This window comes from Batrachochytrium dendrobatidis (genome assembly GCF_000203795.2).
Source record: "Batrachochytrium dendrobatidis JAM81 unplaced genomic scaffold BATDEscaffold_3, whole genome shotgun sequence".
Classification (NCBI taxonomy): Eukaryota; Fungi; Chytridiomycota; class Chytridiomycetes; order Rhizophydiales; genus Batrachochytrium; species Batrachochytrium dendrobatidis.
In genome coordinates this window covers 1322004-1338372 of record NW_006281101.1, presented here as the reverse complement: position 1 = coordinate 1338372, position 16369 = coordinate 1322004, and the positions used below count along the sequence as shown (strand labels likewise).

Below are 16369 nucleotides of genomic sequence, written 5' to 3'. Positions count from 1 at the left end.
CTTTTTGACAAGCTCTCCTCGACAAAAAGTCTTTAAATATCCACCAAGTTCTAGTAGTGTATATTTTGATCAAGTAATTGTGCATTACAAGTAAAGCAAATATCAGCATCTCGTGTGTATTTTTTACATGATCGACTCTAAATGATCAAACTGCTAGACTTGCAATTTCACCTTGAAAACTTACGTTTCTGCAAAGTGGATGGATTTCGCACCGACTTTACTGGATATTGTGCAGCCGCGACTGGAGTTTGGTGGTTTTGAGATTCAAAAGGTATAGCTGAATTCAACAACTTTGTTTTTTGTGTATATGTTTTATCTAAAACAATTGATCTCTTGGAGTTGGTAGCATCTGGATTGGTAATAGTGCCAAACCAAGTCGCATTTAGTTGTTGAAAAGCGGATCGAGTAAACCGACAACTAACAGAAGAAATGAGTTGTGAATGAATGAATGATTGACGTTTGAAAGCAAAAGTGTATGTAATAGCTTGTCGGTGCAGCCGTTCTAATGTCTTCACCATTGTCCAAGTGTAAGAATAATATTTTGATTTTATGGGTTGAAGTTGAGAATCGAAAAAAGTAAAAATTTCAGCTCGAATGAACACAAGTCAAACGAATCCCATTCTACGTGAACATGGCAGTAATTAGCAAGCTTTCCAAAACATTCAAATTGGTGAATTCATTCATGTGCAAGAGCATCTTGACTCTATCAAACAATGTCTAATAAAACCGGAAATTCACAACAGACATTGCCTGAATTTGTTGAGCCTTGTATACAGGATAGTATGCATCCATACTATGGCAATTACCATTTTGTCCAGCCTCCCATCGTTGTCTTGACTAGCAAACCCTTGCGGTATAATGACCAGAAAATAAACTCAATCAATCCTACAGTTGAACATGGAATAGTTGGCATGGTGAATGGAGAGCCTTGCGCATCTTATTCATCACAAAGACCACTACAGCCAACCATTTGGACTGACAAGTTACTCTTGGCACTCGACTCATTTAGTGTCGAATCTGTTCAACAACTATTACTTGCAACAGAACCCAACCTTGCATCTGAGCAGGCTGCTTCTTCCATTTCTAGTGATATCAGCACTGCTCAAGTTGACATTAACGCTCCACTCACTGCAACGGGGATTAGTGCTCTGCATGTTGCTGTTTCTAAAGGATTTACTGAAGCGGTTAAACTCTTGCTTGGTACACCAGGGATTATTGTGGATATTACCGATCATCAGAAAGAGGTACTCGTTTAGCTCTATAACTGTCCAGATATGGCCTACATTGTATCCATGGGATCACTATTAACATATATGATACTTAAATTGCTGATATATATTCAGACTCCTTTGTTTAAAGGATCTTATCGTGGAATGCAAGACGCAGTCAAGTTACTCATAGATGCAGGTGCAAATGTGCTTTACCAAGACTCGCAAGGTTGGACTTCAGTTCACAATGCTGCATCTCAAGGTCACAAAGAGATTATGCAACTACTCATAGCAAGTTGCCCATCTTGCGTAAATGCTCAAAGTAGTACTGGATTTACCCCATTAAGTATGCATCATTTATGCTTTTGTAGCATCTATAGACTGATATAAATGCTGTTGATCATCATGTAATAGAATTTATTTTCTAACAACTTGATCTCTGAAATATATTCGGATTCTGTCACTATGGTAGTGTCTGCTGCTGCACATGGACACGAGCTAATCGTGGAAATGCTTTTGGATTATCAAGCAGATCCGCTGATTTTAAATAAAAATATGGATACCGCACACGATCTTGCTCTTTACAACGATCACTACACACTTGCCGAGCGTATTGCTTTTGCAGAAAATCAATGGAGTAAGTAATGCATTGTACCAATCCATCTCAATTTTAGAGTATATATGCAAATAAGTATATGATTAACAACTGTTTTTGAAATATGATCTGATACAACACATATTATATTTAGTTGCAAATCAGCCACATATAGATAGCAAAGTTTATCCAAAACATCAAGCAGAGATTGAAGTTTTATTTGAAAATCAGCGTTCTAGTTCGGTTTATTTCCCCACTCAAATGCTTCAAGCGACGCCAGAAAATCTCAAATTCAGTACCTCTACTTTGACTTTTACAGATCCTTCACCCATGATTGCATATCCACCACACAAAAAGATTTCCAGGGGATTCAAAGATGTTCATCTTCCCATCACTAAAGACAACGTGGGTCAAATTCATAGACAATGGTTTTGGCTAACTGAATGGTGTGTGGATACTACAGATCCTAGACTGCGAACCATGCAAAGCAACGTACCAATCAGCAAAAAAGAAAATACCGAAGATACTTTTGAAACTGGCTGGCTATATGCGAAATCATTTGATGTACCTGAAAATGAATGGGTGTCAAGCATGTCTAATAATGCAGTCCAAAATCAAACTGCATCCAATGGAAATAGTGGATCTCCCCGTTCAAGTATGTTCGGAATTGTTCAGAGTTTTCTAGGAACCTCTACTCATGGATGGGTGCGTCGCCGTAGATGGGTTCGTATTCGAAAACGGCGAGCTGGTGCAAGTGAAAATACTATGTCCGAGTTGGAAAGCACAGAAAATACCGAGTCACCTGTTTCAGAACGCCAACTATCGGATCTTGAATGTGAACTAGATGTGCTGAAACAAAAAATCGAAATAATGATGGCTTCTTCATCAGCCGAGCAAGGTATACGATTTGTTTTTTACTTTAGATGATGATGTTTTTAATCGTATTCATCAAGTAGTATTGATTGTATCATCACTTTTTGTCATATACAAAAATGCTCATGTTTAAACACTACTTTGATTTGAAAACTACAGATGGCCTGAAAAAAATGGCTATTATTGTTCAGGCAAAGGTAGAGCTAGATCGTGCTGAAGAGTTACAAGCGCTAATTGATGTTCTTCGCGCCAAAGATTTACAAAACCAAAGTAACTGATTCCGTTTTACTCTGATACATGAGCTTTGTTGAAATAATACATGAACCTGGTTTGCTTATTTTAAACCTTTTAAATTTGTATTGACATGGTGGGACTAAATTTGGCTATCCTTAACTTGATGCACTCTGGGCACTACCTGCATTCACATGTTGAATGGATATGGTATGATGCATTCTGGACTACTAATTAATTACTATACAGTTCAAACTCCAAACACGACATCTCTTTCTACCTCCCACTCGTACAGATTTTGGAGTCATCCTACAAGTATATCTGGTATTTGGATCAAAGACTCGGAAGCATCACGTTGTTCCAATTGCTCTGTCAATTTCACATTTACGATTCGAAGACATCACTGCAGGTGCTGACTTGCTGAATCCTTGGATATATTTTACTACACGATTCAAACTGATCATTGTTTAGTGTCTGCTTGTATATAGGCGATGTGGTCTAGTTTATTGTGATCAATGTTCAAGTCGTCGCGTAATGATTCCCACTTGTATGCTCACACATACAACCAATCAATCTAGCGCTGATTCAAATCCAATCAACACGAGGCTGGACAATCTTATACCCATGGGCGACTCTGATTTACCCACACCTTTGGAAACAGAAACTTTACATCGGTTTGCTTCACGAACTTCAGAAAGCAGCACAGACGAACAGCCTTCATCAGCAACACCTTTGGCAGGTGGCGGTCCTGCAAGTAAAGAACGGGTGTGCGACGCATGCTATGTGGTTATGACAACCATGCCAGAACCATATCTTGCACAAACCGACTCTGATTTGCACCATACTCAAAGAAGTACTAGGGACGGTACTTTAGCTATACTCAATAATGAGACCAGATCCAACATAACAAATACCCCTATTGCAAGTGACATGCCAGGAAGTAGTATTCATTTCAATCGAAATAGACATCGTCAATCTCTTGCAGACAGCATCATGTCGGAATGTCCCGTCTGCCAAAAAGTTCTTGCTAGTGAAATGCTCGAGACAGATGTAGAATCACATGTTGCAACCTGTTTGGAATCTGTTGCCTACAGTTTAGACAGACCTTCTGTTATGGATAAAGGAATGCAGGATTTGTCTAGTAGTAGCTCCGGCATAGACAGAGCAGGTCCGATTGGGCGATCAGTAAAGTCCATTAGCGGAAACAGATACATTGGTAAATATAAATGTATTGGCATTATCTGCGCATTTTTAATGCACGATATTGAGTTTGCAATATTGGACTCCAGAAAGTTCTATATATACTCGCGTTATACTAATAGTTTTTACTCTTGAACATGCTGCCTGATTTGCGCTAAAATTTACATGGAACGAAATACAGTACAAGTGTTGGCAGCAAGTATTCCGAATATTGAGTGCTCTATCTGTATGGATGACTTTGAAAAAGGTATGTTGGCAATTTTATCCAAACTGTTGGTCTAGTTTGGTCCATACTACATTTAAAGCCGCCTATTTTTATTTGGACATCTAATTTTTTTAATTTGAATTGCCCACATGTGCACCTTGCCTGCATTCACTTGTTGAAAAATGGCGTGTTTAGGACAGCATATTGCTCGCTTAAACTGTCTCTGTATGTTTCATCTTTGCTGTATTCAAGAGTGGTTCAATAATCCAAAATATGGCAAGCAGATGTGCCCAGTTCATTTTAAATTCAACGATTGATTAAAGCGCTTGCTTTTTAGGATTGTATATTGCACGTTTTTAGCAATTGTTTAATCTACACGTTGATAAACGTTTCATTCGTATTCTGATCAGTAAAATCTAAGAGACTATCTATAGATTAAGATCAATCCAAACTATTTTTATTAAAATATATACATGATATGGTATGCCTTTGCTGATGGGGGATGTCAGACAGTTGAGTTTGTTTTTGCAGCTGATCAGCTCAATAACTCAAAAGCAAGTATTAAACACGTGACTTTGCTATCTATGCAATTTTTGTCAATTTTTACTGCAGCAAATTATCTGAATCATTACCATGGGAAGAAGGAGAGCGCAGCAGACTGCGCTGGATCAACAGCCAGAGCCCAAAACAGGGCAGCAGATTGCAAAGATACTGGAGGTTCGTGGTGGAGGACTGTACAGTGCGTGTGTTCCAAGCGCATCTACAATCAACGATACCACGATCGCTGATGCTGAAGTAGCAACCACTCAACCTATTCAAGATAGCAATGAATTGTCTGCAAGCAATAAGCAACCCATAACAACTGAATTGCTAGTACTGCTTCCGTCCAAGTTTCAAAAACTCATATGGATCAAAAAAGGTGTGCTTTGCATTTGATTGTCAGCAATCAACATTGCACCATCAGTGTTTCTTGTATTCAAGCTTGTGTATATCCAACTGATACATTAAGCTGTTTTGAAATTAATTAGGAAGCTTTGTGATTGTGAATCTGGAACCGGATAGCAAAACCAAAGTCAAGGCAGAAATTGCTCATGTTCTTTTTCCAGACAATATCAAGTACCTAAAGTCGATTTCTAAATGGTGTGTTGAAGCTGGATTCTTGTACAAGATACGACAATTTATTTGCCTAGAATTTATTATACAGCCTGTAAACTAAATCAATACTTTTAAAATTCAGGCCATCGGTTTTTGAAGAGGAACTAGCAACTATAGTCGACTGCTCACTATCCAATAGAGAAGCGTGTTCAACTGCTGAAGCAGACAAGAGAGATACACTCGAGAATGCATACAACTATGAGAGTGATAAAACCGACGACAATGATTTATTTATCAACAACAACCATGGCGATGACGATAGCGATGAAGAAGTTTAATAATAATGCATTAGTAATATCTACCTGTTTTATTTGTGGTCGAGTCGGTTGATGTTTGAGCCCTCAAGCTCTAGAGTAACCGTGTATAGTTTATTGTTTTTTAAACTCGGACCATTACATAGATGATTTGACACAGCATTTGATTTTTTCAGACAATCAGCTTGACATGATATATACAACAAAATAGGTGGTTTGAAAAATAAGTTGCTAGTGTTGAAAAGCTTATCTGAAAACTTTGTCGCTAAGCTCCAACAAACCACCAATCTTTCAATTTTATTACATTTCCTTACAAAGAACAATACCAATTAGAGCCAGCTAACGAACGGATTAAAAATAATATGGGCAAGCAACCCCAGGCATCAGATGCGAGCCAACAGAAACCTCAACAGCAGACCAACACGACTGAATACCGCCATCCCGCATCCACTGGTGGCAACACTCGGTCAGTCGATAGCAGCACAGACCCACAACTTGAATCAGACTTTCTCGCCAACAAAGATAGCTCAAAACGCAGACTTATTTGGGTAGAATACAATCATCGCGCCGATATTGTCGACATTTTGCCTGGAGATAGTATTGGCAAGGTATTGCAGCGTATTCACGAGAGGTTTGGTCATCAGCTGTCTTTTGCAGATACTTCTCAGCTACGGATAGGGATCCCCAAATCGTGGGTACCTGGTCAGACAAGAGAATTTCCAGTTGAAAATAAAACTAGTCCTGATGGATTATATTATTCATCAAAAGTCGGCACACCAAACGAAGCATTTCGTCAATCTGCATTCCCAAATGCATGCGATCCAAGCAATGTGAATGGGTCTACAGATCCTTTAATGGACGAGGAAAAAAAGTGCTACAAGCAAGATCATACATCTTATAAACAGTCGGTTGTGCATTCTCCCTGCCATCCACTTTCTGGGGATATAAATCAAGCCGAAACACATCCCATTCTTGTCATTCCAAATCGTTTCCAGCATGAAGGCGTGGCTATTGGTGAAGTATTTAAACAGATTGTTGCTGAAAATCCAAGCAGCGCATCTACTTTATCGTTACTGTTTAGCAGCACTTATTTTCCAACAATCATACATATTTTGAATACCCGCCAAGAAGCATTTCAACTGTTTGTCGATTATTCCAACGTGCCAAAATATCCTGGAATGCGTTTTCTTGACAGACCATCCAATTCTCAAGCAACTTTCAATTCCGATCATGAGCTTACCAAGTTTTTCCATAATTTGCGTTATGCAAAGCTTGAAGATGATGTTCTTTCTATGCCACCTGGGACGTATTTGCTTGGCGATCCTTCATTGGGATCCAAACTTTATACGCGACAAGTATATAAAGAACTTGCATTGGGAATTGAGCAGAGTAAGCCCTGGCAACGTGGGTTTGTAGTTACAGGAACACCAGGAATGGGCAAAACATTTTTTGGAATATGGATGATGTACCTTATTGTCAATGATGTGATTTGTCTTGGAAATGAGGGACGTTTGGATAGATCGCATAATGACTTGAATGTGTCAAATGTGTGGAATTCCCGACTCAGTCAATCCATTAATCGATCACAATCTTTGAACATAGTGCATAATGATTCCGACAGCATGGATAGTAAATGTGCATCTCACGTTAATTTCATGGAAAGCAACGCCAGTGTCAATCATCAGCATAGTATCTGGAATGAGGGCTCTCAAATAATTGGACAAATGGATTCTGAAAATGGCGTGTATACAACAGCTCCAGTGATTATCTTTGACTTGCATTTGCGCAACGAGTTGATTGTGTTTTCAATGGAGGATAGATCGGTTACAAGTGGGTGGGCAAGAAACTCGTCCCATCCGGCATTTTACCATTCTCATGTGTGGTATATATCTGACGGAGACAAGGCTCCGTTGATGGTCCCCGCGCCTATAGTGTCAGGTATACATGACGATACATCTTCAGTAGCTCCATATGTTTGTATTCGTAAATCAATTCATATTACATCATCAGATACGATCCAACCCAGCGTGATGCGATTGCCAGGAAACACCGTTCTCACGATGCCTGCATGGACGTTTGCTGAACTCGAAAGTGCGTATTTGGGATGCTCAAACTACTCACTTTGTACTTCTTATTCTGAATTCACGGAATTGGTTTACAAGTGGGGCTGCAACCCGTTGATGGTATTAACCCAGTCAAAAAATCAAGAAATACAGCAACTGGCACAATCTTCACTCTTTCAAATTGATATGGTGCGTGTTTTGCATCGGCTGGTGGGACTTGATATGCCCGCTAGTCGATCCAATCTAACTTGCGTGGATCCCCACACAGATATACAATCAACATATCATCAAGAATGTGCTTCAGCCCATTTAGTCGTTCATGCAGTGACTGATGCGCAGAATTATGTTTCTAGATCTTATCGAATGGGATCAGCCTATATTTCACAAGTTGCCGCACATAAACTATATCGACCAGTAGGATGGAATGCAATGGATCTGACTAATCTGGTACATTCTGCTTGGCGATTTGAGCATGGAACTAAAGTTGATCAGCAATATCCTCACTTGAGACAGGTTCGAAAAATGCTGTATATGGGACATATTCACAATACACTATGTGAAGGCGGACAATTTCCTATTCGCCGGTTATCTCCTGGTTTAAAAACTGTTTTGGCCACTCAGTTGGAAACTTCAACAATCGCGTGTTTGCCAGACCAATCCTATGATACTCAAAAAGCATCTGTTGATCAGCCCATTATACCACAGCTGATACTATCAGCAAGCGATGGAACAACGGTCGAACCTGCCAACACCTATTTTGATCAAACTTCATTTGACATTACTAGCACTCAAAAACCGCCTCATAGTATCAGTATTAACGAATCTACCATTACTATTCCCCATATGTCTAGATTTTTATTTGAATCAATGCTTAGTTTGTCACATACGGAATACAATATCCCAAAAGTATCACAGTTTTCGCCTGTAGATTCAATCTGCGCACCCAACATACTATTTTGTATCTGTGTTAATGATCGCGGTCGAACCATTCTTGTCGATAAACTTCGTGAGATGTACGTAGAGAGCTGCAAAGATGAAGGGACACCTTCATATCCAATAGACGGTGCTGACGCACTCACTTTTGAAGCAGTAAAGCCTGGCATTCATTCAAATCTAAAAGATATGGAAAAGACACCACTTGGAAATGATGTAAACCATACTCTTAAATTGTTTTATGTTGTGCCAACCACAGATCTGTTTCATAATCTGGGACCACAGCAGTTCAAAGTGGATGAAAAGTGGTTGATGGAAGAGGCTGTAATTTTGGAATGGGCTGACAAACATATCGAGCAATATGTTCTCCATTTGGGAATATAGTAATTTAGCATCTTGTTCGTTTATACTTGATTTTTTAAATCTATAAATGAAATTAAGCTTTCTATTTCCAAAAATTATCCATAAGATGGAGGTTTAGACACGACAGATGATTGAAACAATGTACAACATAGAGGATGTTATTAGTAATTAATTCAAAAAAGTCTGATTTTGTACAAAAAGTATTGTGACCCTATTCAGGTAAAACGAAACACTTGACAAGAGTGTTGTACAATCAACAACCATGGCATGATGCATGCCAACTTACTGAACAACATGACTTGTAAACTGCTTGATTTCCAGAGATTACAATCTTTAAACTAAAATGCAGAGATTAGATACAACAAAGATGAGTTTATACAGTTTATTGAAATCAGTCGAATCCGATATTTGGATTGTTGTGAATCTGGTGATCGTACAATATATGGTTATGCCGAAAGAGAAAAAAGGCAGGTTCAAAAATAGTTTAATTGTGAGCATCATATGATGAATGTTGGTGTTTGAAGAATTGCGACTTTTACTATAGTGGGAAAGCGTAACAAACATTCAACTATTGTCTATTCCAAAGCAAAATAGTGACTGCAGGATAAATACAAGAGTTCTATTTTGTGAATCCGACTGTAACTAACAGCAAAGACTAGTATGTTTCATAAGTCTGATCAACGAAAAAGTACTGATAGCCCAAGATGGTGATGTAGATGAGCAAGCCGCCGCAAAGGGAAAGAATCAGAGCAAGGTCTGAGATGACTGCAGAATGGTTCAGCACGACAGGCAGAGCAACTCCAGAGACCACAAAAAAGCTGGTTATGAAATAGCCAGTATCTAGAATTCCTTTGTTGCTGTCATCCGATAAGAAATCACTTGAAGTACCTGCAGAAGCATGCTTGCACAATGCATTGGGAAGAGGAGCCAACAAGAACATTAAAACACTCAAGAGAGGCAGCCAGTTGCTAAGACATTCAAAAACAAGGTCAACACTGTTCATCAGTCATAAGAGCAACCAACAACCCTGGACCATCACTCGACTAAACCAAAAACTTACTTTCCAAGAGCACAAGACAAAATGACAGAAAGAATTCCACTGGCTAATAGAAAGGCCAGCAATATAATTGTTTTCATTCCAGCAGATCCGGCCATTGTGTTGAAGTCGTATAAATAGCGTTGAAATGACTGCGAGTTTGCTTTTAGTTGGTCAAACTTCCCGCACATTGGATTCAACTTGCATTGGTTGCTACTCTTGGCATCAAACACTATTGCATACTTTGGTCTGCTTCAACTCTCATTCCTTTTATATATCATACCCTTCTGCTGCCAATTTCTATCATGGATCCTCGCACTCTGCACCAAGGCAAGTTTTATTCGGTTTTCGATAATTCCCATCATCAAACATCATTCCACATTCGGCTACTAGACTGGATCTGCTCGCTATCTTCTACTTTGATATTACCATTCATATATCGTTAATTCATTCTGGGCTTTATTTTGGTTTTAACCTGACTGTCCAACACCCGAATGTATTTAATGCATGGCTTCAATCCTTGGCAACCTTGAATGAAATCTGCTTGATGGTCTTTAAATACTTATACTATCATTCATAACTATAGAGACTTTATTTCTGGTTGCTCGCTTTCTTGCTGGTGCTGGATTCCAAAATACGTCTGCTGCTTTGGAACAGGAGATCAATCAACGACAGTTGTCGGAACCAGCTTGTGTTGCTCAATCCGAGTCTTGTCCTAATGCATCACAAACAGCCAGTGCACAAGTGTTATCTATAGCATCCGCATTGCTTCCTCCAGCGATCGATACTAATGGCAATCAACATATTCAAACGTATTCGCAAATGGTACTATTTGTTTCTTTTATTTTAAGCATATATTCGCTTGGCACCAGATGATAGACCAGTGCTTACTAGATCTAGTTTGATACTTGTATGATTATGTCATGTATAATCTGCTAATCATAGTTTGTTTGATTTGTATCATTATTGCATTGATCGTATTCAAATCAATTCAATCGACAAACGTTTTCAGACCAGTCGTTATGCACATACTTCATCCAACGAACTAATGCACATGGTTCAACTGGCATTAAATCATGTTGAATCTCTTTTACCTTTCCCAGCATCAATATGCAGCAGTATTGGCGCAACATATTTGCTTCAACTTGCATCCTCAACTACACCATCAAACGCAGCCACAAATAATACTAATACGGCTGTTTGTCAATCCTCTAATTCACCTGTTTCATCTCATATCATTTCCACTACAAAACAATTTTCACAAAAATACAATTTGGCTGCCGCGCTTGCCAGGTTTGAGCTTGGAGCTCGCTACTTGAAACGGCACTTTCCATCAAAATTTGTTGGATCTCGTATTGGCAAGTCTATTACTTTTCGTGGACACTTGGCACCAGTATACTCTGTAATATTTGACAGAACTGGCACGCGACTAGTTACTGGTGGAGACGATTCGTTAGTTAAAGTATGGAGCATAGAAAGTGGTTGGCTTATGGAAACATTGCGAGGCCATCAAACTTACCTTCCAACAAATGTAAGTTTTTATTGCTTGCATCCCTTTTCAAAACTGACTTGCTTTGCTATCTCAGATTTATTGCGGTTTAGATTGATGACTTTAAAACAAACATGGAATCCTCAATTTTTAGGAGCGAGTAGTCATTATTGACATAGCAATAGACTATTATAACAAGCATCTTGCTACTGCTGCCAATGATCAATATATTCGATTATGGAATTTCGACTCGCTCACTCCAAAACAATCTTTACATGTTGGCAAGGAAATCACCACCATCACATTTTCACCATCCCCTGAAGAAGACAATCAATGCCTTTTAGTAACATGTGCTGACAGTAAATCTCGAGTATATATGTGGGACCCCACTACCAAGTTTTTTTGTCGTAATCCAATTATAATACAAGGAGGAACGATTGCTAGAGATCAGGTCACGTCATCCTCGTTTAATAAGACAGGAACCAAATTTGCAACAGGGGGTTCGGATGGTATTGTGTATCTATATTCAATTTTATCTAGATCATTGATGGATGTGGGCGGTGGATCAGATACCAATACAAATGTATATGCGAGTCAAGCAAGACAAGCCAGTGTGGTTCAACCAAAACTTATCAAGATGTTTGACTGTCACAAGTCACGAGTGGCTGATGTCATTTTCAGTAACCGTGGCGATCGTATTTTATCTGGAAGCAAAGATGGGTCTGTAGTAATTAACCAATTTTGTCCAAAAACAGCAACTTGGACGAGCCTATCATTTGCTCCTATATTAGTTTATTTGGTTGGATCTGAACCAACCACAAATCCTCCTGATCCAGCTCCTGCTGTTGCGTCAACTATCCAAGTAGACCATGCAAGTACGCCTGCAGGACTATTTGAGTCGTCTCTTGGTGACCCAGGAGTAGATGTACCTTTAGATACTCGCATTGATAATGCTGCATCTACAGATCGGCCTCGCAATCGATCGGAACTGCATGCATTGGAGGCATACTATCTATGTTGGAATGCGGATGACTCCTGTATTATGGTATCATATGCCGAGTCTAGAAACGAAGCAATATATGTCAACTCTCGGATTCAAGTCTATGACTCTGTGCGTGGTGATTGTATTCACTCGCTTAGAACACATAAAGATTTAGTTATTGCGCTATCACCGCACCCCACGGATAATCGCATGTTATTGAGCACTGGGCATGATGGAATCGTTGTATTTTGGGATATTTTTAGAGGAATACCGATTTATTGTAAGTTTTGACTCTGCTTTGTCGAATAGACGCTGATTAGTCTATACACTTTACTGTATTCACGTAAATTATATACAATTCTTGGTTGTTACTTTGAAGCATTCTCTAGTTATTTTTATCAATGTCCGAATATATGAGAATGCTGACACTATTGTTTGTGCTATAATATTTTATAGCGACCAAATTTACGGATGCATTGCTAGACTCTAAATTCTCCCCAGACGGAACACATGTAGCCTTTGTGGATGTAACTGGCGCGGCTCATCTCTACGCTTTTGGTGTAAGCAAAAACAAGTTTACTGGAGTTCCCGAGTTTCAATTTTTTAATAAAGACTGGAAGATTGTCAAGCAAGCTGATCAGCACGGTGGACTGGTTGACGAAGAAGCTCAACTTCCAGCTCATCTTGTGGTTCAAGGTGTTTTAATGGACCAATCTGCCTCTGTTCATCCATCATCTATTCAATCAAAGCGACAATCTTGGCTAGCATGGTTGGAGTCTCGTACCAAATCTGTTGCACAAGGGATATCACAGCCTTTTGAGGAACTTTCCACCTTGACAAAACTGCATTTGTTTGACGATATGCCATGTGTCGAGGCAGATTTAGTTCATCGTAAAGCACTTTTGGAAGAAGAACGACAATGGATCATTTTTGAGCAAAGATTCACCACACAGCTACTTGATGTGAAGCTGTTGAAGAAACGACGAAACCAAATTGTTGAAAGCGATAACGAGGGCGATGATTTGATCCAGGATATCACTACTGGATCACATGTAAACGGTGCAGATGTCTTGGGCACCTTTGGTGATTCTGGAAGCATTTCTGGTAGAGTATTGAACGGATCTGCAACAAACGGAAACATGTTTCCGTTGCAAGACCCTATTGTTCCATTGCCTGTCTCCAGTGGCGATGAGTACGATGGTAGTCAGGATGAAGTAGAGGAAGATTCTGAAAGTGACGATGATGATGGCGCTGTTGCTTTTGAAAATGGTGACGAGAGAGGCGATCCCAGTTCTGTAATGTCTACATTTTCAGCATCTACAGCAAGTAATTCAAATCATCGTCATCCTAGAGCACGAAGCCAACATTTATTTCAAATTGAAGATGATGAGGATGGCGCACCTGGTCCATCGCAGAGTCCATTTCGAATGCGAACCACTACCTGGCGACATACGTCTACCTCTCGTAAATCGGATCGCAGAAAGACACAACACGGTACAAATGGACATAATTCAAATGGATCGGGGAGACCACGAGCCAATGTTTCATACGTTAATGATGATACAACAGACGAGATGGATACATCAGAAGATTCATTGGACGAGTCTGATCAAAGCCCAGTTCGTGCTAGAACATCGCGTGGTACAACTTTTAGACAGCCTGCTACATCTACAAATAAATCCAAAAGCAAATCCAAGACTGGTTCGCAACGTCATACTGTACAGCATAAACAACGGAGTGGTTTGAGCAACACAGGCCAGTCTAAAGAAACTATTTCATCCTACTCTCGGATTGTTGCTAGTCCGTGGGTATCCACATATCATCAAGCCTGGAGTCCATATCTACCCCAGATTGGAGACATAGTAGCCTATATACAAACGGGGCATCGCCATTTTCTTACAAAATCTGCTGCACTTTCAAAAACTACTGGAATTCGCTTTCCAAATACGCCGATTGATGAAACTCTTTCGTTTGTTTCATTTGGGAAAATTTCTGTTTTGGAGTTTGAGCCTGGATTTATAAAAAAGACACGTTCGGTTGCTGCTGCAGAAAATGATTCTAGTTTAGAAAAATCGGATATTCCTGTTATATGTCTTGTCACACTAGATCTTTTTTCACCACGCGATTGCAACTCGCCTATTTCAACTCTTCAAGATCTTGTTCCTATGACACAGGCAACAGCAGGTCGTAACACTGAAAAATCACAACGCAAGAAACTAAAAATTGCTTTCTGTGATCTGGATGATCTTCCTGATTTTTTAGTTTTATTTGACAACTACGTTGCTGGATCTCGATGTCGTGGCTATGGCTTGTCTGGGTCAAATTCTGAATTGAGCATGACTGAATCAGCTTGGGATGTGGGTGATCACGCTATTGTACGATATGGTGATGTTGATTATGCGGGTATCATTCACTCCATTGCTGATGAGACCGATGATCCATGGAGTAAGTATACTGTGCAGTTTAGTGGCACAGTTGTGGATGGTGTAAGCGGAGCTAGTGGTGATGGAGAGTCTGGTGTTGATACATTTAGCGCTTGGGAGATTCGGCCTGAACATACCACATGGCCATTTACAGAAACTTTGCCTGAATATGGTAAGCCAGGACTCTGTTGATTGTTTTGCTGATAATCCAGCATTTATAGTAACATACTTTGTTGTTTACTTTAGAAACGTCACGTATAATGGCTATTATAGAGGATGTTTGCACAAAAGAAGAGATGGCTTTATTTGTTGATCCGGTTCCATATGATGCATTCCCTACATATTTGCTTTTTGTAGGATATCCCATGTGGCTTAACCTGATCAAAGCTAGACTTGAAAACAACTTTTACCGCAGAACAGAGGTTTGTTATTTTTTTGTTGATTGGATGATTTTTGGCAGTATATTGATGCAATTTTATTCCAAACCCCAATTTATTCATTATCGAATTGCTGGTACCAGTCTGTTGTGTGGGACATTGAGCGGATTCATATCAATGCTTCCAGATTTAATGAGCCGGATTCTGCCATCGCGGTATTGGCTGTGACATGTCTTACAAAAATTGCCGATGCTATCAATGGTATGACTTGTATTTATGATTTTCAAGTAGTAGTATTTGTGCAAGCAATTGAAGTTGTACCGCATCTTATTTTCTTTATCAATTTAAACAGATACAAATTGCACACAACTAGAATGGAAAGTATCGGAATGGATGGGCGAGTTGCATCAATGTACATCTGACGATTGTACATCAAGTACCGTAAACACAAACGAAAATTCTGAACCTCAGATAGATGACGATAGCGAAACAAATGAGAGTCGTCACAGTCAATCATACCAATCCTCGAGTAATTTTGAAGACGAAGATATGCCTGTTGCACCTGAAGGACGATCGAAAAAATCTAGACTATTTTCCAAACAGCAGTCAAGTAAACAGGGCCGAGCTTCGAAACCCGCAGCATTTCCCTCACGTACTTCCAAACGGAAACGCATGCAAATATCTTCATCTGACGATGATGTGTTTTGTCCACGGAAATCGGATAGCGAAGAGTTTGAAAGTGAAAGCATGGTTGAATCTGACCAATCTGAATCTAATCAATCTGTCGATGAGTATGATAATATGTCTCGTGTAACCAAGTCTCAGCGTAGTAAGCGTCGACGATGAAATAAATATTAGACATGCAATTTTTATCAGAACCGAATGTTTTTGAACAAGTACTGTGATTCAAGCAATTGATGGTTATTGGCTTTCACACTGTAGATTTGTGAATATTGGTTGGTCAGATATAAGATTAAAACAT

At 39.5% G+C, this 16369-nt stretch overlaps 5 protein-coding genes across 5 annotated transcripts; 4 read left to right on the top strand and 1 right to left on the bottom strand.

Moving 5' to 3' along the window:
* Positions 1-713: 713 nt before the first annotated feature.
* Positions 714-4629, top strand: BATDEDRAFT_23640 (uncharacterized protein; the record flags this gene model as incomplete). Its single annotated transcript, XM_006677272.1, has 9 exons — positions 714-1244; positions 1344-1517; positions 1623-1845; positions 1958-2701; positions 2836-2946; positions 3157-3316; positions 3396-4123; positions 4289-4354; positions 4508-4629. 9 exons carry the CDS (start codon positions 714-716, stop codon positions 4627-4629), a joined length of 2859 nt encoding a protein of 952 aa, XP_006677335.1.
* A 316-nt stretch (positions 4630-4945) lies between these two features.
* BATDEDRAFT_23639 (uncharacterized protein) lies at positions 4946-5745 on the top strand (the record flags this gene model as incomplete). Its single annotated transcript, XM_006677271.1, has 3 exons — positions 4946-5231; positions 5341-5452; positions 5550-5745. The coding sequence occupies 3 exons, from the start codon at positions 4946-4948 to the stop codon at positions 5743-5745; spliced, it is 594 nt and encodes a 197-aa protein (XP_006677334.1).
* A 338-nt stretch (positions 5746-6083) lies between these two features.
* BATDEDRAFT_34658 (uncharacterized protein) lies at positions 6084-9170 on the top strand (the record flags this gene model as incomplete). The annotated part of the gene is made up of 1 exon (XM_006677379.1): positions 6084-9170. The coding sequence occupies one exon, from the start codon at positions 6084-6086 to the stop codon at positions 9099-9101; it is 3018 nt and encodes a 1005-aa protein (XP_006677442.1). The 3' UTR covers positions 9102-9170.
* A 377-nt stretch (positions 9171-9547) lies between these two features.
* BATDEDRAFT_86977 (uncharacterized protein) lies at positions 9548-10269 on the bottom strand. Its single transcript, XM_006677511.1, has 2 exons — positions 10141-10269; positions 9548-10048 (listed from the first exon to the last, which is right to left on the bottom strand). The coding sequence occupies exons 1-2, from the start codon at positions 10233-10235 to the stop codon at positions 9736-9738; spliced, it is 408 nt and encodes a 135-aa protein (XP_006677574.1). The 5' UTR covers positions 10236-10269; the 3' UTR covers positions 9548-9735.
* A 152-nt stretch (positions 10270-10421) lies between these two features.
* Positions 10422-16233, top strand: BATDEDRAFT_87085 (uncharacterized protein; the record flags this gene model as incomplete). Its single annotated transcript, XM_006677610.1, has 8 exons — positions 10422-10557; positions 10703-10941; positions 11129-11647; positions 11760-12867; positions 13044-15182; positions 15257-15432; positions 15531-15648; positions 15740-16233. The coding sequence occupies 8 exons, from the start codon at positions 10422-10424 to the stop codon at positions 16231-16233; spliced, it is 4929 nt and encodes a 1642-aa protein (XP_006677673.1).
* Positions 16234-16369: the final 136 nt, after the last annotated feature.

Bases quoted from the DNA above. Each gene is read 5' to 3' on its own strand.
- BATDEDRAFT_86977 (XM_006677511.1), bottom strand. From the start codon at position 10,235: ATGGCCGGATCTGCTGGAATGAAAACAATTATATTGCTGGCCTTTCTA. The intron at 10,049-10,140 runs GTAAGTTTTTGG...TGAATGTCTTAG, and splicing joins TTGTCTTGTGCTCTTGGAAA to CAACTGGCTGCCTCTCTTGA.